The 24832-nt window shown below is 34.8% G+C and overlaps 1 protein-coding gene across 2 annotated transcripts in view; it reads left to right on the top strand.

Annotated features, from left to right (window-relative positions):
• LOC109537180 (E3 ubiquitin-protein ligase RNF220) overlaps positions 1–24832 on the top strand; it is an 89026-nt gene that overhangs the window by 24160 nt on the left and 40034 nt on the right. For both annotated transcript variants that reach the window (XM_048662079.1, XM_019903778.2), the window contains exon 5: positions 3559–3672. In XM_048662079.1, the coding sequence (XP_048518036.1) occupies positions 3559–3672 (114 nt within the window). The remainder of the gene's footprint in view (positions 1–3558; positions 3673–24832) is intronic.

The following is a 24832-nucleotide window of genomic DNA, read 5'->3' as shown; positions in this document are numbered from 1 at the left end:
TAATGGGGATGGGCAATCGTAAAGCATTTCTGCAGAACTTTAGAAGGAGCTTTACAAGTAGGAGATTGCCATTTAAAATGTTTGCGTTGGGTTGGCTAGAAGCTAGACCATTGGTGGGGGTAGTTCAGTCGAAACAAAAATTTGATCACCCTGTATATGAAAACTCGACTTCTGCAATTGTTTTTTTTAATTAATCGCTTAAACTTTGGATAGCAGTAAGGGCTCACTGGATCATGATAAGAAGCTGCATGTGTGCAATGTGTAAGAGCCGGGTGAAAACTGGGTGCATGTTCATGTATTTCGGCAAATACCTTGTCTTGTATTACAGTGTGTTTCTCACTCAAGTGGTGATTTATTCCCTGCTATGAGTCGGCTCGCGCTCCTGTAGCATTCCTGCAGCAGACAACTTATTTATGTTCGGATTGTTTTCCAAATGCCGACTCGCAGGAAAGCTCAAGCGGTTTGCGGAATCCGCGATTCCAATACCGAGTCACGAAGCTCAAGTGGCTGGTACGGCATCCGTTTTGTATTTAGCACTTCATACGATTTCTCTTCTTGTTAATGCGATGCCAAAGCGGCAGGTTTTTGCCTTTTGCCGGTATGGAGCTAATTTTTGTAACTTTAAAAAATCATCCTCTTTGATATTCAGCGACAGTAACACCAGTTACTTGAAAAAAAAGTGTTTTAATCCACGAATTATGGTCAGTAGAGTTTCATAAGTTGACTTAGAAGCAACAGTCGAAATCTATTAGATTATTTATAATAAATCATTGATCCTCGGATGTCCAGCAAAAATAACGTTTTTCGTATAATATGGAAACCCAAAGGAAACATTTTACCTTATCTGGAAATAAAATATGTATATTTATTCTGCTGTGAGAGTTTGCATCGGCTGAATTATTGACGCTCAGTATAATGTATTGCAAGATACAGCAAAGTGAGATTAGAGAAGTTTTAAAGTACCAATCTATTGTGCAGTCCAATTAGATTTATGAATTCGAATTGTGTGATTTGTCGCCGGGTTTCAAAGAGTACATGTGTCCTTTCCGCTCGAAGCTGCATGCAGCTATCAGCTATCGCCTTTTAGGCTCCAACTCTTTGACTGCAGTCTATAAAATAAGTGTGTACAATTGCTGTTCTGTTTGTTCCTCCATACTGACTACAGATTTACAGTTTTTCAGGGAGCTAAATGTAAAGTAGATAAACAGTGAAGCGAGGAGAGTAGCACTTCGAGAGTTTGTCCTAAGTAATTTAGAGATTTGTTGAAAAAATAATTTTTCTAAAACAACAAGAGTTCGGAACTATTAACTATCGTGTAACGCTTAGGTTGTATGTCCTTAATAGATTCTTTGGAAAATTTTTGTTTTAAGCCGATGTTCAAAACATAAAAATTTGCTGCAGTTGTTGTTTTTGACCCATCAGTTTGAATTATGTAATCTATCTTTTTTGACTTTTTTACACTTGACTCTTACAAACTCCGTTTTTCTGAGATTTATATTGTTTTACTTTTCTCTTTAAGTACGTTACAAATGGTCTATTTCTCAAATATCTTGACTGACTGTAGACATGAAATAATGTGCTTTCATCTTCTAAAATATATTCCCCAGCTTTTTTATAAGAAGAGCCAGAATTTAATTTTGCCAGTCACCTACATGCATAGAAATTTGTTTCCAATTTACTTTTTACCCAACAGTTCGAACGTTTTCGTGTTTTACAACGCAAATTCAAATTCTGTAACAAGGCGCTTATATAATAATAATTAAGTTTATTTGCTGTGAACAAGATTTAAATAAATTCAATTAAAACTTGTTGTCTTTCAGACATTCGGAGAACGTTGTCACTTCGAGGTTTGTATCAGGCCAACAATATACAATTAAAGCTGTTAGGTCTTAATAAATTCAAATCAAATCTGCCATTATAAAAGCTCATGCTCATTATAATGTAAATGTTTATAATCTGCTTGATCTAAATAGCACTCAATAGAAATAGCAGTCGATAAAAGACACTGGTGCAGGTGAAATAAATTTGTCAGGGAACAAAAGAAAAGAGGGGGTTAAATTGGTCCAATAAATTTATTAGAAAATGTTGCAATGAAATGAAATGATGCAATTACGCACATTTTACGGGTAGCAAACGTGATTCGTATTCAGGCGGTGTCTCTACTTATTAGTGGTCTGCTATAGCAGAGTGCTGCGCTACAAGCTGTCTAAATCATGGACGTATCTACATATAATTTATTGGTCCATGCCCTAACATGATAATTGTGGCTGTTTATCTGTACATTTTTATTTAAATTTCCAGTTTTACAAGTAAATTGTCAAATATTAATTGCCAATGGACTCTAGGCTAAACCACATCATCGCTACACTAAAAGTAAAGGAAACGTAATTTATACGTTTCCTCTGAATAATACAACGGAAGATGTAGGAATAACACACACAGGAATAAATAAGTGAAATCAAGCCACTATTAACTATATAATAATATAAAAGGCTTTTTCTTTAACTTAAGTTCTGCACACTACATGTTGCTTGTTTCTGCCTTTAAGAAAATGCAATCTGGTGTGGAGTTGCTAAGTATGAAATACCAGGTTCACTATTCAATTCTCCAACTGAATATATCTACATAAAAAAATAATTTTCTACGGCACTGCCGAAACTCGCCCAGACACGTAGAAGCTAATTGCTAAGTGCAGAACGTGCGTACAACTCTTTCCTGCTCTGTCGGTTTGTCGGAGTGTTATTGCCGAATTTAATGTCAACAAATGTCCTCCATTGGACCTATTTTACGATTCGCTTTTGGGCTTTTGGAATTTATCTTTTAACCGTTTATCCAATCAAATATTTGATTTTAACCAACAACGTATGCCCATGATCCAAGAGAAATATTTCAATAGGAACTGCCATCAGGCCATTATGATCTTGCTTCTAAAATGTATTTTTCTTTACCTATAATAGTTTATCAGCGTTAATGGCCCATTTACAGTAATTAGCAATAATTAATCATGTGGTACTAAACTCATTTATTTCTCTAATGGCATTCTGAAAATTAAATCCAAACAATCGGCTTTAAAATGGCTGACTTGCCGCCTATTAAGCAATAAAATGCGATACAAGCTCAGATGGAGTAATTTATCAGTAAGGCTGTTTCAGCTTCTTGTCCTTTGCAAAAAGGCGAAACCTGTTTAAAATGATCTAATTAAGTAAATACAGATAAAATTAAACTTGCCATAGTTGAAACGAATTAGGCATAGCTGGAAGCAGTTGCCGACCAGTTAGGAAACACTTTAAAGAAGTAAAGCTAAATAAGGTATACGATTTATTCTCGTTTTGTTTTTCCACTTTTTCATTTATGAAAATACCATGTTACTTGTCATGATAGGAGCTTCGTGCATTTATTTAACCTATAAGTAAATGATGTGATTTTTTGAAATACATTTCGCCATATGGTTGCTTTGAGCGACTCGATGGCGCTTATTTAAATTGCAATTAGAATAATACTTTATACATATGTATTAGTTGGATATTTCTGCTTTCTGAAATAAACCTTTTTTTACAGTAGGCCCTTTATTTGGTGCAAGCTTTGGAAGCAATGGAGCTTACAGTTTTTCTGTTCCTGGTCTACCTCCTGCTGCCCATGCATTAGCTAAGTCCGGCTTCCTATTTGATCATGGTAAGTCTGCTTTGTCTACTATCTAGAACCCCACATTTTGATCGAAGAAAATTTCATTTAACTGAAAATGTCACGTGCGAAGAAATGTCCTGAATTGCTTTCAAAGCAGTACGGAGCTTTTGATCGTTGAATCACATCTAAAGGGGCTGATGGTGTGAATGCGCTTGGCTCTCCCCCGATTTGCAGCAAAAACTCTGATACCAACATAATTAAACTACAAGCAGTGTAATTTAACTTAATTAAATTCCCTTTTTCGACGGACTCTTGGTGTCAGTCTGAGGGTTAAACGGTCCTGGAAAAATCCAAAGGCGTACGAATTGACTTCAAAATACATCTTGCAAGTCAAGGTAATGAATGATGGAGGCTCTGCACCCTTGTTGAAGCAGAAAATCGCATTTGAAACTGTTTGATTGCATTGAAAAAAACAGCTGTGTTTGGTCACAATAGAGCATTTTCATGTTCTGAAAAACTTGCAGTTTTTTATGTAAATGTGCCAGAAACTGCTCCCTTTATATGACAAGAAATTTAAAAATTTATAATAATAATAATATATTTAACATTCCAACAAGAAAAAAAGAGTTACAATTACTATAAATATCGGTTCACATTTGCAAGCAAAACTACTATCTTATATTGCACTAAAAGGCAATTTCAGCTACTTTTCTCTACAGAAAAAAAATGCTGTTGAAGCTTAAACTGATATAAAGGTTCTAACATATAAAATGCAATTCAAGTTGATTTACTTTACAAACACTTGAACATTTAGGAAAATCAAATCATACTTTATTATTGTATTCTTTATTTAGGGCGCACACATCTTATTTCGCAAACAGAGTAGAATCAATACTAAAAGTAAAATTAATTAACATTTAGAGTAAATCTTTTGTCACATGTGTTTTTTAAAAGTTCACACAGACATCGGAAATTAATTAATTTAGGATTTATTTATGGTTGATGCAATTAATATGAATAGGACTTTTCAAATGCTTGCTTATCAGTTTGAAATATGGTTTTATCGTAGGGATAAGGTGGGTCTTTAGATTTAATTATTTTATAAAAAAAACAGTGAGTGAAAAAGGCGTCTGTCAACCATTCTATAAAAATTTAAAAATAAATGTAGTAGAATTAAACTCAATGTGTGGGATTTTTAGTTTCAAGTATCCCTTGATTTAACTAATACAAGATGGTAAAGTATCTTGTTTTCCCCTAGTTACGTCACTGTAAAGTGAAATAAGCGCCGGTAAAAGGGGACGATATAAACTTTTTACTTTTTTCGACCCGTTGAACATTAAAACGCGGCATTTAATTTCATCAGAGATCTAAGGAGAGATTTTTGATCATAAAAAGAACAGAAGAAACACTGAGCTGGTTGTTCCTCCTGTCGTTAGTCAGAGATCATTTTCGCAATACTTCGCCACGATATCGTTAAAGTTTTGTAAATTGTCGATTGTCCCCGATCCTGGCAATGCGCAATGTATTTATACTTGAGTTTTGAAACAGAAATGTTTTATGTTTAATATTGCGTAAAACATTATAAGTTGTGAAAAAGTTTCTTGAAATTTCCTCCGGTAACCGCCACGAAACGTCTGTTTTAATTACTTTTTGTCTTTATTCTCCTTGGATGAAATATGCCTTAATAAATCATAACTTAAACTGCATTTCACCTTCAAAACTTTAACTTAATGGCAGGAAAGTCTGTAAGTAAGAGCAATGCAAAAACGCCTAAGGTTTTTATTTTCTGAGGGTTTAAACGTTTGAACAGATGGACATCAAGCGCGCTTATCACCCCTGTTAGCACCCTTTCAAAGCAAAAAATGGCCAATTTTGTGATAAAGATAATGGGTTTATTTTGGTCTGGGTTATCGCTTTAAGATGAGATACTTGCTAAATGGAAATCATTTTAATTATGAGGCTTTTGTAAAGGTAGAATTCGGTTTTAATGCGTTTTTTGTTCGAAAAAACATGAAATGTAAAATTGTTTTACGTTCTATTTTTAAGCGGATTCAGTCAGCCCGGACTAGTTGTGTCTAGTGGAAAACTATGGCAACTTCGAGCCCAACAAATTCGAGTGCACCGAGAAAATTGCGCATTTTTCTCCGGTTTTCAGAATCCAGCGACGCTGACGGCGCTGCCTGGGCGTCTCAGCGAATGTCTTTTTGACTCCGCCTAGCGCCGCCTTCCACTTCCCAAATAGGAGACCTTCCAGTTTTGTTTTGTTCTCTTTTTTTTAATATTAAAATACTGCATACAAAGTATCGTTCACTGCATAATTCTGAAATATGCTTTAAAATTGGAATTGTTTTTCCTGGTTCGCTTCAGAAACACGCTTGAAGCTATTAGTCGTATTTGTTTTTTACTAAATCGTCCTTGTGTATACAGGGTCATTCACTCGTTAGACAAAATTCACCGACAGCTTTATCTTATTTTATTAATAAAAATCACTTTTTGGCAACATTTGAATTTTCACAACTTGACTCTGATATAAAAAAGCGATACTACATTTACATTAAAATTAATGGAATTCAAATAAGCAAAGCTAATTTGACGAGGACACTGCTCCAATACCGGCACCGAATTTAATTATATTATCATCCCTCATGCCGGCACCTGATGTTGAAAAATTTCAAAATAATCATGGCCCAAATCGTGTTATCCCGTTGAAAGAATCCCGAAACTGTTCGACTACACTTTGATTGGCCGTGCTTTTAAGGAAATTGGCAGGGTTGTTCGAAACAATTTCGAGAGACAGTCAGAGTCGAGTTAAGAGTAATTAGGTAAGGTAATCATGTGGGGTGCTGAGATTTGGTTCAGTAGTGCCTATTAGCAGTCAGCGATGTGTTGTGACACAGCTTAGGGGTGGCCATAGGCGGAACTTTTGGATTTATTTTTCGCTTCTACCCACAATTAAAATGTAAAATATTATTTGAATTAAGTGCTTTATAGAATTAAGGAGTAAGAGACAATTCAACGAAGAGCACAGAGTGTGCTTAACCGGTGTTATTGTTTTTAAATGCTTATCGTTATATTGTAAAGGTGATGGAATTAAACGTGCATAATTTTAAAATATTCACAATTATAGATGGTGTATCAGATAAGTTACAGCGCAGGAAAAACGGTTTTTTAACGAAACACTTTAAATTTTATTTTTGAATTCCTATGAAAATGTCAATTACTTTTCGTTATATCGAATTGCCGAAACATTTTTTTCTAAAAATCACATTAACATGTGAAAATTTATGTTTATAATTTTGATTTAAAGTATGTATTAGACATTTAGGAATACAAAGGCCCACATGACAAGTATTTAATGTAAGTACGCATATTTTTTTAATAAATTAGAAAAGAAAAAGTTGAACAAGGTTCAAATTGGCGTACTGCTATCTTAAAGTGAACCTTTTATTGGTGTTTATTTCGTCCTGCCATTTCATCTTGTCATTTAAACAAAACCCTGATTCTTAAAAAAATATATTATATAATACATGAAAAGACTACTCATTGCATAAAGTACAGAAAAATAGTTTCTTTCTTGCGTCTACACCTCCACAATTGCACTGAAACCATGCTTTACAACGTATTAATTGAAGCATGTTGCTGTTGTTCCACATTCTGTACAAAACTAATTAAGCCTCTTTTCACCAAATTTCAGATTTCATCCAAACCACTAAAAAGCACAGAGTTTAGTGTGCTTGGTATCGACTTATTTGTGTCCATGTCTAGTTTAGCTGCTACAGGTGTGAGGATGCACATGGCACCACTGATTTTTCAGTCCGGGCAAAGAAGTATAGTAGTACATTCGCTTTGTTAAACCCTTCTATTCTATTAGAGGGACTCGGGGCGTAAGGGAAAGGCTCGAAGGGCGTAAGGGAATTTTCTCTAAATTTTTATTATTGAATTAATTTTTTGATTTCTCCTTATTGAATTGATGAGAAATCTAATTTTTTTCAACCAAATAAAAGGCAGGTTTTCGGATATCAACTATTGTGAATTCAAAAAATCAGTCTGCAAACTCGGCTATACGTTCAGAATGTAGTTTTTCGATTTGTTCATCAAATGTATGATTTTTTCCAAATGCTTTCGTTGAATTCTGTGATATTTTATTTCGATTTCTTATTTCACGAAGTAACGTTGATTCATCGATCAAAAATAACTTATTTTTTTTACTAAAATTAAGATTTGCATTTTTATCTAAAGCAGCAGTAGATTTTTTTAACAAATGTTCTTTTTACATCATGGTTCCTGTTGCTATTTTAATTTGTTTTTACAAGAAAACAGATTACAAATTGGCCAATCAACAAACAGCAAAATCTTACTAAGAAGCAATTTAAAGGAATGTTTAGAATATTAGTTAAATCCGAAAGCCTGAATTCACTCATCTTTATCCTCAATTGAGACTAATTTGCTCAATTTGCTTCCATTGGCACATTTGATAGATACAGACATAACAAATGGTAAATTGTAATTTGCGGAACGTTATTTTAATGCCCACGATGGGATGTTGCAAGTATTCGACCATTAAATGTGAAGAGCTTTCTTTTCCGTATCAAGATGGCGAAAAATATTGTTGTAGTAAATATTATTAAAGACCGTCCGACCAGGATTTTATTTGGCAAGATTCAAATAAAGATACAATTTGGAGTGTAAACGTGCTTACAGTGATGTGGCTGAAGGCTTCTGCTCAGTTCTTAAAGAGCCTGTTTGTTTGGAAACAAAAAAGTACTGATATTCCATCAACAATTTGGGAATGTTTTTTTTGAGAAGGAAAAATATGATTTTGCTATTTACTGCACATTGCTGTCCCGCCAATGAGGATGCCGTGATGTGTCGGACTTTTAGGGGACCATGTCAGCTCATGGGGAACAAGCGTCAAGTGAGCGGTTAGTGACGAACGTTAAATAAACATTTAGCCTGTTACATTCCCCTTTTCTCCAAAACTAATGTCTTTACGTCAGTCACTGTGCGTGTAGTCTGGCACTGACCTATGACGTTTCCAGCTTGGGGCTTATAATGTAATTGAGATCGGAATGGGATAAATGCCACGGTTCACAGCAAAAACACTTAAGTTTTTGCTGCTAGTTTTCGACCGATACCTCGTCTAGATACATTTTGATGTTGCATGCTAGGAACAATATACTGAAAATTGCCGTGGAGAGAGAGTTTAGTTTAAAATTTGGACACGTAAAAGGCCAAAAATTTCAACGACGGTACGATCTCATAAAACCTTAGAATTTCTGGAATATCGGGTTTTACACAAAACGAAAATGATTAATAGATCACTAAACTCACTGACTACTTACAGCTGTATTATATTTATCATATCTGAACTATTGTAATTAACATGTTTCTAAGGATGGGCGGCCGTTTCTATAAAGAATCACGTAAAAGCAAATCCGTTCAAACGGGTGAAAATCTCCCGCAATGCGTTGTTTTTTATAGCGGCATTTAGCTCAATCACATTCCGAGCATTTCGCAACTTTATCCATTGTCACAAATCGTGTTTGGAGCGACCATGGCTCTGCAATTACCTAGGCATTTATTGGAGGAGTAGAAAACGACATTTGGACCTCGAAACAGTGGCAATAAACAGCTTTTTATATACGTACGGCTAGCTGGTGGATTTGTAGGTTTAGAGACATTGTCCTGGCCATCACTACTGTTTTTTATGTGCTTCGGACACCGGAAGGCTATTCATGAAATCGTTGTAGTACTGGTAGTAAGCGATATTTATTACCTGCCACATTACAAAATATTTCCGCCCACACTAAATACCTATTAGGTTCAACGACAGACTGTTAACAATGTTAATTTGGGCTAGCGACAAACAATATAACGATAAGACAACATCAATCATCGTAGCTTTTCAGGAAAGCTATTCAGAAGAATGAGCTCAGAAACTATCTCAAGCAGCATTTATCCGAAAGTCGGTATTTTTACAAATACGGCGTGTTAAAATTTTTGTTTTTTGTCATTATTTGGCAATTTTTGCTTTGTTCATAAGGGGTGTAACGCGGCCAGTTTTGCCAACTTTTAGATTAATAACTTTTTACCCTGTTCTTGTAACATCAAATTTAGATTAGAGAAAGACCAATTAATTCTACATATATTAAGTATTCTTGTTTCGCATCGAATTTTCGGTCCCTTTTGAGAAAAATTGATTCAACGCACACCAGCTTTAGATAAACGCGAAAATTAAAGCAACGAAAATGCTGTGTACCAATCAAAAAACCAAAACAGTGTTTTTTTGCACCAGTTTTTTTGCATCTTACTTATTTGAGAATTCAAAATATTACTTACAAGCTTTGTTCCAACCATCCATTTTAGGTATCATCTAAAAACCCTAACGCCATAAATTTTCAACACAGAAATTTTCGGAATAATGGAAAAAACCAGCAAGAATTACGACTTTTAACATCTTGAGTTTCCAAAAATATAATCTTTCGGAACATCTGCCGTTTCTGGATTTCCCTTAAGTCACCCTGCAGAAATAATGCTAATTGGGTCCAAAATATATGTGTCTAAATTTTCTCTTACTATAAAGGCCCATTTATAAACTTGACGTTGCCGTTTGCGCTACAAAAGGCGATTTATATACTTGCCGTTACCGTTTGCTGTTAGTCGAATTTTTAACCTAAGATCTTTCCTGTTGTTATTGAATGTTTTGAATCAGCTAATTTGGTCCGACCAGATACTGAATTCGGATTGGTTGGTACGTCAGTACTACGGCTGTTTTACAAACGTTCACCGGCAAGAAATGAAATTGGTTCATATCGAGCGGCACGCAACGGAAATGGTACATGCCCGCGATGTTTATAAATGGATATTAGGTATTTCAATACTTTAATTTGGACGCAAACGTCAAGTTTATAAATGGGCCTTAAGAGATGTCTTAGTAAAGGTACTAGTAAGTAAATTTACTCTAAAAATCTAATTAAAGTGCATTTTTACTCATTTTTGACGCTTCACAAACGAAAGCAGTGAATTGATACAGTAGACAACATATTTTATTAAATTCCCAAAAAAGCTTAAAAACTGACACCCACCCGTCGGACCCTTCAGAAGAGACAACTCCATTTCTAATGCGTGGAAACTCGTTGAAATCATTGTCATATTCTTTTCATGCATGTCCTAGAAGATAGAGTTTGTCTTCATTTTCAAAAGTTTGTCATATGAAAACATGACTTTCGTGGGTATCACGCACCAGTTTTCAAATTTATCTAATAGACAAATAGTCAGGTGGGAAAAATGCGGTTAGCTAATGGAAAAGAATTCCCTTTATTTTGTCTGAATTTTGACCCTGTGGAAAAAGAATCAAAATCGACGAGAGCGCAGTGAACACAATGTACCAAAAGGCAAGCTGAATATGCAGGCAAATGAATGGCTTAGAAAACAGTGAATTTTTTATTTTCATTTGCGGCCATTGCTTGAAACTTGTGAGTTTTTCCGGCCTTTACGCCCTAGAAGAAAACAATTTCTTCCTGATATTTCGCAGGCACAAACGGAATATAATTTTCCACAACCTCAAACACAAACCCCACAGATTATCAGAATCAGAAGGTTGTCCAAGTCTCTTACCGCATATCAATTCAAAACTACTTAGATTCCCCGAGAGTGTGTATATCAGAAGGTCTTAGGACGGTATCATTAATGTTACCCATCAATGTAGTAAAATTTCAGTCGCTAGTAATATTTGTTTACATTGATTTATCGAGTGTAATCAAGCGATTGGACTTTTTGCACTGTTCTATTCTCGATTGTTTGTTGTTTTATAAGGAAATTAATAAAGACAACTAGTTATCAACCTTTGATTATAATGGCGAAGAAAAATAAACATGGATCGCATTTGCCACTGTAGAGTAGCATAAACACTTACTAGTCTACGTTTAGGTATGGTTCTGGTAAAGGAAGAAATAACTAATCGCATACATTCAATCAATGTACATATTGAATCACGCTGCATTGATGAAAAGCAAGAGAAAACGCATAGCAATTGTATTAGCAGACCATAAAGGCATCGATCAAACCATCCGAACACATCGTTTGATACTTTATGCAAGCTTCACTTAAAAGAAGAATACGATTTTTAGATTGCTTCATATAAACCCTATTCCGTTCACCCTAACATGGAAATTCCTAAAACCCATGTCGGTGTATCCTCATCTCGATTAAATATATTAGAGAATAAGTAATCCGCGCATCCGACGAATATAAGGTAAAACGGAACGGGAACATATTCGTGCAAAGCAATTTTCTTGCCAGTTCGTGGCTAAAGATATTTTCGCCATCTCGTTTTTTTCCGTTTTCCATCAAATATCTGCATCTCTGTCGTTTAGATTGCAGGGATCGCGGTAATCTGGAGCAAAGTGATCCGATAACGAGGGAGCTTGACATATGGGTACACATGCTGTTCTCAGGACGCGATATAAACAAACACTGCTCTTTGCATATCCTTTGTAATGGGCTCTTTCTTGGGAGAGGGTAGTTACCCAGCCCATTATGATATAATAAGGTATCGAGGGCCTTATTACGGTCCCCTTACAACTTCGCTTGCTACTTTTTATGCTAATTTGACTGCCTATTTGTCAGAAAATTTGTTTGCGGTCCGATAGGGATCTCGGAAAATTAATTAACTTTTTTGATCGTGATAAATGTTTCGGTTTTCGAAAAAAAAGCCCTTCTTTCAAAAGGCACAAAAAAACCTGATATGTAACATGAGCAACGAGTTCTTGCGACCATGTCCTAATGTTTAGGGGCCTGAAGATATGTTCAGGGTGATCGATAAATTTGAATAAAAGATCTCCAAACGGACTTAACACTTGGCTGCAACATTGTAACGAAATGGTTATCCTCAAGTTTTTCTTCGGGCCTGGAGGCATCCAGAGCATGTGTATATATAAAGTTATAAAAAGATGTTTTATACAAATATTTCCAGTTGATTAATGACTTAGTTGGTTCAAGTATCCGCGAAGACGGTTCATCAGAGCAAAAGAATAAAAATGGCTCGAATTCGGACCAGGTGTGATTAACCGGCCCGTTTGATGCCGGTCGTGCTAAGCAATGTCGTCGCTTTGTCTCTCACGGCTCACGACCAGATTCCGCGATGGCAAAAACACCTTGTATGCCCTTTTTGCTTCTTGCCGAGACGAGGTCGTCTTAATCGGCTTTTCAGCTTCTGAAATTTGCCACTGATTCTCTAAAGACTTTATAGATTAATACTATAACAAGATTTTTCTTATCCTTCTTTTTCTGGCTCATCGGCTTGAAATACGTCATCGCTAGCAAGTAGCCTTATATTCTCACCCGCCAAGGAAATTACGATTTAGGCAAATTACAATAATTTTTCAAACCGTCTACTATTCTCCTTGATGGAATAAGGCATCGTATCTTCACAGACTTTACATCGTTGAAGATGTGTATGGGCCGTAATTTATCAAAAGCTGCAACAACATCTTGACGAAGTTCTTAATTGGTAGCGTGAGGGAGCGACGATATATTTTATTTTGCCAAAATCTACACTAGAACTAAAAAACAGAGTTAAATTCGTCCAACAAGGCGGCCACTCAAGCCACTTAATTGGTTGATTGTAATTGCACTTCACAAATTAAATAGCCCATTATATTTGGATATGATTCAGCACGTTACACCTGAAAATCGAGAAAACTACAGGGTGTCCCGCAAGAACATGATCAAAAGGCTACAGGGATAATCGTTGGATCAAAAGAAGACGATATGGCCTAACTTTTATTAAGGAAAAATGTATGGCTCCTCAGCTATTGATGGTCAAAGTTTTTCAAAAAAATTATGTTCTTTGAAAATATTGGGAGAATGATGCGATGGATGTTAATGAAACTGGCTGTAAATTTGTTCCTGTGTAAGACTTAGTTTTGATTAAGCAATTGAGTTCATCCGCTGTGAACGAGTGAGGAATTTTTAATAATAATAATAATGCTGCATACTTTCCTGACTGTGTTTCAATTCCAAATCAAAATCAATTCCTGGACTTCAGTCATTTATTGTCTATTTATCAATTAAAATACGTTTCAGTGTTTTCCACCATCATCAGTTTCTATGTGTAGCGTTGTTGCTACTTTAAGCCTTGGCATATATTTTTCGGAAACAAACGGAAAACACCGAAACGTATTTTAATTGATAAATAGACAATAAATGACTGACGCCCAGGAATTGATTTTGATTTGAAATAATAATAATAATAATAATAAAGCTTTATTGTTCAACGATACACAATTAAAGAACAATTATAGTACTCGTTTCAAACATGCAATACAAGGAAAAAGGCAGATGTATAGGTTGCAAAGCTTTCCCAAAATCGCGCAAAAAGCAGATTTTGGCAAACTGGAAATATCAACTTCTAGACTTAAGCTATTATAAACATTACACATACTACAGAGTTATCCATTTTACCACTAATAGCACCCAAAATATTCAGATGGAGACGAAAATTTTAATTCAATATAAAGATTAAACCTTAACATTATACGTGAAAAACAATATCATTTAAATGTCCTCCACGAGACCTCCTACAGGCCTCACTCCTTTTGATCTAATTTTGAATAACTTTTCGCCACATTACCGGTAATATCTCGGTCATAACTTCACGGATATTGACATTCAGTTGCTCAAGAGTTTGAGGATTGTTGGCGTAAACACGATCTTTCGCATAGCCCCACGAAAAGAAATCTAACGGTGTTAAGTCACAGGATCTTGCGGGCCAATTGTCATCGCTCAATCTCGACATTACGCGTCCTGGAAATTGCTCTTGCAGATCATAATCTTCAGGCCTTTCTGCGATCACCTGAGGATTTTGAGAGCCCCATGTGTTATGTTTATTCCCGTAACCACCGAGCGAAAAATGAGCCTCATCGCTGAAGAGCATTTGGTTCGGAAAATCATCATCAACGGCTTGTTCAATTACCCAAGTTGCGTATGTTCTGCGTTGCCCATGGCCTTGAGGCTTAAGTTATGGAGTCAGTTAGACATTGTACGGATGGAGCTTCAAATCCAATTGCAAAATTCGCCACAATGAGCCGTAAGACAACCCCAAATGTTGAGAACGTCGGGGAACCGACGAATTCGGGTCTTCGTCCACACTTTGAGCAACAACAGCGATATTTTCAGCTGAACGAATGTTGCGATGATGCACATTCCTTACAATATCAGTAACCCATCCAGTCTCTTCAAATGTTTCCACTGTCGAATTGGATAACCCGTTGTATTGGAGGCATGACAGGGATTTTCTTCAAAAAAGACCCATTGTCTCCTTAGAGCAATGCCTCCAATTTGAAATAATCCGTATCATAATATTCCGCTGCATTAGATGATATAAGACGAACATTTTTGTCACGCTTCGTATCTTAGTAATTATATTTTAACACAATAGTCTTCCTGAAATAGAATAATCACATAGACACATGAAACTGATCTATCAATGCAATAGGAAACTGCAGGTTAACGATCAATTTGCATATGTAAAATATATTTGGCGCTTTGATGGTATCGAAACCTCACACACTTGAAGAACAATTTGGGGTAATATCCCTCGAATGTATTTACCTTGTTTAGACCATACGTTGATCGCGACATGGTTAGGATTTATTGGTCGGACTAAAACTGTTATCAGATTCAATAGGAAACAAAGGAAAAAGTTGGGGGCCCCTCAGCGAAATTTAAATTTCAGTGAGTTTCTGTGGAAAAAGAGAGATAGTTTAAATTTAAAACTACAAAGCGAGGGTTGAAGGAGAAAGAATGCGGCGATATTTTAAAGCTTTATCTCGATTGGAAGTATCGGACTTAAGCAAAAGACCGCTCGTACGATATATGTCGTGTGTTTATAGCGTGGCTACACATATAAAGGGAAATGGGGTTCCCTCTTCCTCTATATGTATATACTTTTACTCTACATTTAACATCATTGTGGTGGAATGCTGCTTGTATACAGAGATAACCGTTTGATATGTAGTTGGTATATTTTATTTCCTCTCATATCCATCGCCCTTTTAGTTTAAGTTTTCCTTGCGCCTTTTAATTTGTTTTTTTATCACTTACTGTAGTACCAATTCCTCTAACTTTTTCAAAATATCTTCTAAGTTTTCTTTTGCTTAAATGAGAACTTTTATCAGTCAATAGTAAATGAAAAGAAAGTAATTACGAATGCATCTTCTTTTGAGCAAGAGCGTAACACTGTGATAAAGTCAGGAAGGAAAGGGTACAATATCTCGACTTGCCCTGAAATATGGTAATTGCCCAGCAATGTTGTCGTTTTAACACGGCTATTACTTTTACAACTGTTTCTACCGGAAGTGGCCATCTTGAATTCTTTTATTGCTCACTTCTTTTTGGCCACCCTTTTTTGTCCTTTTCATGTCTTTATATCAGGCTTATTGGCCACTAGTATTTTCGGTCTATAACATCTAAACAGGAAGTAAATTATGATTTTGTTACTAAGTAACTCTTAAACAATCACAACGACATTCTGGAAAATTCAATTTAATTAGTTAAATCTGGCGAACCAATTGCAAACGTGCCGTTTTTTTAAGTGGCTGTAAAAAGAACACAAGAAAAGATAAAATTACACGATTCAAAAGATGGCCCAAGTTGAGTGTCATAATGAGATTATTTAGCGGACAATATTCCTTATAATTGAAGTTTAAAGTGTCTAAATGAACGCAATAAACACGAAATAAAAAAGTTACAAATCAACGTTTAAAGACGTTTCTTAGAGGAAGCACAGGGGAGTCACAAAGTATAAAAATAAATGAAAACTTAGCTCATTCGGAGTCTGATTAAATTTAAGTCCGAGGGTAGAAATCGTTGTCACCTCGAGCCCTCTTTAAAAACGTCTAAAGGGCCTTTTCGTCGAAAATTATATCCAAAAAGCGGCAGTCGACTATAATCGTCCAAGAATATCAACCTGTTTAAATTAGTTCGGTTGCTGGCAACGTTTTCATTAATTTTACTTTAATTATAGCCTTTGAACTTCAACTGCCGTCTTGTCTACCTCTATGCGCACTTAATTGTATTAAGAAATTTATTTTGGAGCTTAGGAGTTAGTGCACCGATTGCCCTTTAGGAATTTTAAATTAAGCAAATTTCATATGTGATTTAGTATCCGAGTGAACAGTACAGTTTAACGCATTGGTACTCAAATCTAAGAGGCGAAATGTTCTTTCTCTAGTTCCATTACAAATCAAAATTAGCATTTAATTTTAGATTTACTGCTTAATTTAATTTTATTACTTGCTATGGCCGCTGTAACTTGGCTTGAAGCTGGAACTCAATCGCGATTGCCTTCCTATTAATAGTTTGGAAGTCATTCGTTTTACTCGCTTGCATTCATCACATAAATCAGAATAAAATAGCAGTTTGCTAAAATTTGATTTCCCAACCTGCTGCTTTTTGTGCAACATTTTCGCACCTTTCTCAAGCCATTATTTTGCTTATACTTTGTCACCGTCAGCCAATATCTCGCACACTCAATGTTGCCTGTACGAACTTAATTATCATAAATCTTAAAACGGCTGAAATATGGTACATTGTTCAGGAGAGCTTTGTTGTAATAATACTATTGTGAAATTGACAACCTCCCTAAAGTTTATAGCAATAACGCCTAATTAGGATGGTACCTGTTTTGACTTCAATCTTACTTCGAGTTAACTGCAAAGTGCTGTGGTTTATCATCGACCCATGTATGATGTTATAATTTTACGTATTACAATTTCCATAAAATTTCGACCAAATAGTGATATTGCTTTCAAGTGAACTTGAACAATAAATTAACTGCAGCATCCACAATTCTCAAATATAAAAATCACCTTTACGCCAATCACAATCAATTTAATCAATTCATCTTGAAAACTTCGAGGCAAATCATTGATATACATCAATCTAACAAAACAGATATTGTTGAGCAAACCAATTACGAGTTGGGTGTTGTAACAATTCCAATAAAATGTTATTTGAGTTTTTGCTGGCGATGGTTGGTTGGCTACGAAATTAATTACATTACGCTATAAACAATAACTCGGCAGTTCTGTGAAGAGTTTAACATTGTGGCCAAGCATATGAAATACTCGGTCATTGATGTGGAATAACTCAATAACTAGACAGGGTCGGATGTTAGAGCAAACGTTCATTATATAGTACTGTCTTTGAATGGTTGTATTAGTGCAGATTTGCAAAGATTCGGCCAGGATGAAGCAAATAATAAATTATAAAATATTAGTTGTGTAGTTGAATTTGTGCTGTTTGTCACATTTGTTTTTCCGGATAGTTATTATAATTCTAGTTTTTATCGTGTTTAACTAATATCGTGTCTAATTTATATTAATTCGAAAAGTAAGTATTTGAAAATGATTGGAGGATCTACTTTATGACTTTGAAGAAACAAACTAATGCAGAAATCATAGTAAAACATATCTGCTTTCTACTGTAAGATTGTACTTTCACAATTACTCACCTTATGTTTTAATATTTAAAAATAAGCTTTCCCAGTTATGTAACGGTCTCACCTGCTTCACCATTGACGGGTTCAAAATAAATGTCATGGTAAAATTTTGTACCAGGAGCGTTGCGCCTTATTCACTCCAAAATCTAAAAATTGAGTAAATTTTTTTATTACACCATGCAGAATATCAGAAAATCGAATACTTGATACGGATTTAGAAATGGTTTTACTGCCAATTATAGAAACAACGTTTCCGCTGCAAATGAAATAGTGTTAAGATAATTATTTTGAATTAATTTAGAACAGCTGCCGGAGCTGAAACTATCCTAAAATTTCCATATTCAAAGAAATATTCTTTATTTGGAGATCTTGGGAGATTTTAATTGAAATCCTCTAATCTGTTATCTGTTAACACTGATAAAAAATAAGTCATCATGATAACTTGTTGTAATGAAAGTCGTTTCCCAAATAGAATTATAAAATAATACATTCTTCACCGACCTGAACACTCCAAAAGTGTATATTAAAAATCATCACTAATTCATTTGATAGATTTTATTAATCTCTATATCCAACTTCCAATTTTTCCAAAAGAAAAGCTTTGAACCAAAAATGGTACATTGCATAGGAAAAACACTTTCATTAATTTACAGTGTCAATATTTATTTAGTGTTTTTAATTTTTTTCATTTCCTCATCTCTATGGGTTCCGATGCAACATATTTAAAATATACTGTTCAAATGACCCTAATTACTGACTGATTGCGTCAAGTAACAGAAATTTTGGGAAAGTCCTTTGGATAACCGTAATCAATTTCACATAATCGGAAATAATTTCGTCGTAAAGGTAGACGATCTACGCCAGTGCTCCAGTATGCGATTCCCCTTACAAAAGCGCGCTTTACCCTATTATTACGTTCGGATGACCCCTTTGCAGAGCAATAGATTATACCAAAAGGCAATCTTAAGTCCGTATTTTTCACCGAGACTCTTTTTATCTCAGAGTCGAATTTTTAACAGGTGATTATTCAATTACCTTTTAAGGAAAATGCAAATTTGCCTGGCGGGATTGTAATTGATTATGTCATGAATTCGAATCGTGTTGCGTGTTGCGTTCAACGGAAGAAATTTGAAATATTGAAATTGAAAGATAGTACTGTATGTATGTGTTCAAGCAGTTCAAACAATTCTGTCTCTATTTGTGTACCAGTCATATATTTTATAGAGCTAATAATATACCGCTGTTTTTATAATAATAATCTTTCTTTAGGTGGCACTATTGGGTTGTTTATAAATTGCAAATTCGTTAAATTAAAATTTATCAGAAATATTTATTTTTTAACTCTTAATTTTCACTAATGTATCTGTTAAAGAGGCCAAATTTTGACTTTGACCATCAATTGAGATACCTCAAAATTCAAAATTAGGTTGACGACCAGATAGCCCCATTATCTGGCTACAATCTGGTGCCAACATTTTCAAAATTTCTTCATAATTGACCCGTCCAGAGGGCGTTTGATGCAAAAATGTCTTGCTGGCAAATTAATCAATATTGGTTATTAACTCAAAAACATTTGAAAGTCAGATAGTGAAGAGAGAGAAGTCAGAAGAGTCAATAGAGAATATTTATATCGAATAGGCCTCGGATTTTACGATTAGCACGAAAATGCAAGAAAAAGTACGACATTCCATTTAAAAAAGATACGTTTAGTATGTCACTTGAATTTGAGACACCCTGTATCAATTGGTTCTTATAATGGTATCTTAAAATAAACAAGACATTAATATATACAACTTTTGTATGTAAATTTTTTCTCTTTATTTCAAATTAGATGCAAAAAAGGGGTTGCCAAATTTAAATCAATAACCCGGCTCATATCTTTTTTAAGTAATATCAATCTCTGGATTGCACTAATTGTTGTTTTCCACCTGTCCCCCATATTTGCGCCTGTTGCTGAGTGGCTAACCGTCTATCAACTGCAGATGAGACAATGTAATATTGCTCATGTTCCCGACATTAGAATGTCAAATATAAGAAATGCAATTGAACTGCAAAAGTTTAAACTGTTGCCACCCGCGATCCGAGCAAATAAAAGTCAATTTTTACAAATGACATCGCGGAAATTTAATATTTACGTCCTGCTTCTATCTCGGTTTCACTCATTTGGGGGCATAGTGTTTTGTAAATTTATGTCTCCAAATATTAGGTTTGTGGCGCTGACAGGACACGACGAAGGTATAAGACCTGGCCGCCGCCTGCCAGGCTTAGTCCTACTGCGGCAACCCGCAACAATAACTTCCCCAAATAAATGTCAATGCTTAAGCGGAATTATTATTGCATTAGGGATTTTCCTTTCCCTTTTAATAGTTTTCTTTACTTGAATATATGATGTCGAGCAAATATGTTCAACTCTAATGCCTTTACATAAATCGGAACCTGTGACTCAGGAATTTCAGCCAAATCTGCATTATTCTTATCAAAATGCAATTGGAATGTAAGACAATTTGACATAGCTTGCAACTAGTTCCTTCGGAGCCGTGTTTGCTATCTAATGGATCTAGGTCGTCTTCCCAAATTTTGCTTTGGTTAATTGTTACAGGTTGTTTGCACTCGTTATTCTCAATTCCTGACGGACTTATTTCAACTTATTTTGTCGGTTGATTTCCAGGAAAATAATCCAATTATGGCTCCAAAGAAACGGTTAATTTCTCCAGCTGAGGAATTGCGAACAGCCTATATAATTTACATTTTTTTAAGTTGCCGTAATTTTTATTTCCCGCAATCTATAAGGTACACCAACGCAAGCAGGGGGATTTAGATCATTACAGCTGAAAATGAAATACTTCTAACTCAAACGTTATCATGGAAAAATATTAAAAAATCGTAGAAATCGTGAATCCTAGTATAGAAATATGCATAGCTAGCATTCCGTCGAAGATCCAGAAGCAGTAGCATTGAAAAATATATAATCAATGTTTTGGTGACATTCATTCATTCAACAGCCCAGCAATAATTTTCATTTGCAAAATAAGCCTAACAAATCGATTATATGAAACATATGATATGAAAGATATTGCAAGAATGGTATTTATCATCGAGCAGGAATGCGACTTCCATGGGGATATTACGGCGGCTCTAAGCAGGGATGAGCCCCATTGTGTCAATATGTCAAGTGGCATATCCACATAAAAAAAAATATATATATATATATCTCTAACAATGGAAGACAGATTGCTCAATAGAAAAGCGGTACAATTGATTTTGCATGCTGCAGGAAAAACATTCTTGAGGTATTATTAGCAAAAATATCCTTCAATGGGGAAATAGCAGAATGGCTAATAAAATTTCACTGGCTGGCAGGCAGGATGAAATATGGATTCGTATAAAACCAAAGGGAAAATCCAAATGAAAAATTCCTTAGTTGTAAAGTGCGGTGCAAATTTCCTTTCTATGTAATTCTCGCCACAGGTGTGACTTTCGTAGGTAAATCTCCATTTTAGATTGGCTCGTCGGTTTCAGTTCTAACACGATGTCGAATTATTTCTTCCTTTATTCTTTTCTTACTTTATTTGCCATTGTAATCAGCCGGTTGAATATATTTTGCGGATTCTGATACCGAGGAATCTTATGAAATATTTATGCGAACCCCGAATTAGCGATTCAAATTAATTTTGCCGGCTGAGTGCCACTGCATTTTGACATCCGATTGATCAACGCATTGGGGTAGGATATAAAGGGCGCATTGCGAAATATCACTTCACCAGTCTTTAATCACACTACATTAGTGCCAACTATTTCTCGTTGCATTATGATAATTGATGGGGAAATATTTCAAATTCAATTAATCATTCAGATCCCAAAAAAAAATGATTATAGACGTATTTTTAAACAACCAAACTTCGAGAAATTCTCAAGAATGGAATCAAGTATAATAAGAAAATGTAAATTTGCCACAATATAAAAAATGTACAAGGGATCATAACTGTATTGTCGGAGTTGGCTAAGCACGCATTGCGAATCATGAAAAAGTGTCTAAAGTGTGGAAACTTGTAAGGTGAAAATATGTGCGAAATCGTAGGAAATCAACAAAAACTAATGTTGCTTTTGCATCAGTACTATTTGAACTAAAAAACTCTGCTCTTCCATGTTATTATATGCATTGTTGAAATGAAAGGGTTATGGTTTACCTATTTTTTAAATAGAGCACCCTATATATAATTACAAATTTAAAAAAAACGTTTCTTCTGATTCTTAAACTCTATGCATGCATGATATTTTATCCACCCGTTTTCACATCATAAACTTTCCAAGGTTAAAAAAAATGATATGAAATATAAATACCTACCTATTGACAGACAGAAGCACTCTTCGATTAAATTTTTTAACAGTTCAAAATATACCTATTTGGTCTATTAGATCCCATTAATAAATATTGGTCCAATGAGTTGATTTTCAAATAGGCAATAGCATGCGGATTTTTCCATGGCCAAAAAATTACTACTATTATTTTAGCATTTTTTGACCAAAAATCTTTGGATTACAGAAAAAATAAAAAACTTTCATTTCACCAACTTTGTGACAACTTTTCACATAAACCCTTTGGGATTCTAAAATATATGGGATAACCCTATACAAGTTGGGGCAATATTTGAAATTCAATTATTAATTTTTAGTTTTTTATCTACGAAACTTAACTTACTTCGAGAAATGCTTCGGATTACTATGTTGGAAGCATGTTACTTCTTAACTTGAAGAGTTTTCCGATGGAAATTTGTAAAATACAAATTATGTGAATTTGCTCAATTAAAAAATGTGTAAAGAACATTTTTTATATTGTGGAATTTAGCTAATAATCGTTTGAAACACTCATTTTGAATCATAAAAACGTGTCTAAAGTGTGGCAGTTGCAGGATGAAAATAAGTGCAACAATCGGAGAAAAATCAGCAAATTCCTGTTGGATCAGTAATATTTGAACTAAAAATTTGCTCTCTGATGTAGTTAAAGGTATTTTTCATATGGATTTAGGAATGGGAAAGTTGCACAAGAAAAATTTGAAAAACTTGATGTTACTGTTATTTATAGGGTTTCCCCGTATATTTTAGCACCCCTCTGAAGGAGTTAATTTAGAAGTTGTTAAAAAGTGAAATTGAGAGTGAGTTTTATATTTTCACTGTATTATCAAAACTTTTGATCAAACAGCAAACATATTTTGGAAAGCGTTAAATTTTAGGAGTTTCCCAATTTTCTTCTGATTCTAAATACATGTCATGTATGTGCTCTGATTTCTCCTCCCCTGTTCAATTTCAAAAAAATTAATAAAATACTTACATATAAACAGACAGTGGTTCTAAATGCGCTTCGATTTTTTTTCTAAAATTAAAATAAATTTAGAAAACTAAATAATTATTAAATATTTTTGTCTTGTTATTATGGTCCCTACGTCCTGACCTGACGAGCCGAGGCTGAGCCGCGGCAAATTTTTTCCCCCCAAAATATTTGATGATTTGTGAAAACACCGACAGACGGTCCATTTTCTGTCGGTGTTTTGACGGAATATGAAAGAAATTTGCCGCGGATCAAACTCGGCTCGGGCTCGGATCGTTAGGTCGGGACACGGCATTAGATTTCGATACAAAAATGTTGGTCTGATGACTTAATTTTCAGGTTTTTTTGAGTAAAGGTTCCTGCAGTGGTAAATGTCGCCTCCTCAGTACTCAAAATCTAATTCCTTCAAGGTTATTCTGCATTGCATTTTCGTCGCTTAAGTCTTGAACGGGTAAAAAAATTGTTACGAATATTTATTTTTTTAACCTTTAAGTTCTCATGGGTTGAAAATTGATCGATGAAAAATGCCATATATAAAGTTTAAGAATTAGAAGGAAAAGCGCTTTTTAAACATATTTATTATAACGTATAAGAAGGTTCATTACAAAAGCTGGAAAACTGTTCAAATTTGATGATTTTTTTACCAAAAATTTGCGTAATATCGAGAAAAATATATGAAGATTTCATTTCATCTATTTGATTACTTATCCTTGCACAGGGTTACTAACATATACAGTGAAACCCTGTGCAAATTATGGAAATTTGCGTATATAAAATATGGAAAGAACATTTTTCCATTGTCGGCATTATCTAAGCAACCGTTGAATTTCGAAAAATCAAGTGTCTAATGTGTGGTAAGTTGCGAAGGCAAAAATAAATGCAACAACCAGCTAATTCAAGTTGCAGTTGCACTAAGATTTACACTAAAAACTCTCATGTAGTTAGGCAGGCATCTTTCGTCTAGATTTGGGAATGGGGAAGTTGCACGCGAAAAAATCTAAAAACCTGCTAGCTGTCATGTACAAGTCGTTGCAAATGGCAAAGCAATTCTTCAAACCAGAATATGCGATTTTTTTTCGATTCCTTCTCATAATTATACAAATTTTCTTGGAAACTGTCTATAATAAATCTTCGATAATTGTCTGATGTGATGAATAGATTCCCACTTAGATTGTACGCAGCATGCATCATTCAGAAGTAAAAACACTTTATCTGAGCTAATTCTTGCCAGTCTCCATTCATAAAGTTGAGAACGACCCCACTCACGAAGCCTCTTTAATGCTCCCGACGAACCCACTTGCAACGTCTTTTTAACGTTGCCATAAAGTGTAAAGTCGGATATATCACTTTACTTTGTAGAACATGATTTAGATGTACAT

This window comes from Dendroctonus ponderosae, unplaced genomic scaffold (genome assembly GCF_020466585.1).
Source record: "Dendroctonus ponderosae isolate FM_Combo_2020 unplaced genomic scaffold, Dpon_F_20191213v2 Dpon_F_20191213_1, whole genome shotgun sequence".
Classification (NCBI taxonomy): Eukaryota; Metazoa; Arthropoda; class Insecta; order Coleoptera; family Curculionidae; genus Dendroctonus; species Dendroctonus ponderosae.
The sequence above is the reverse complement of the archived record's forward strand: the minus strand, read 5'-3'. Positions and strand labels throughout refer to the sequence as shown.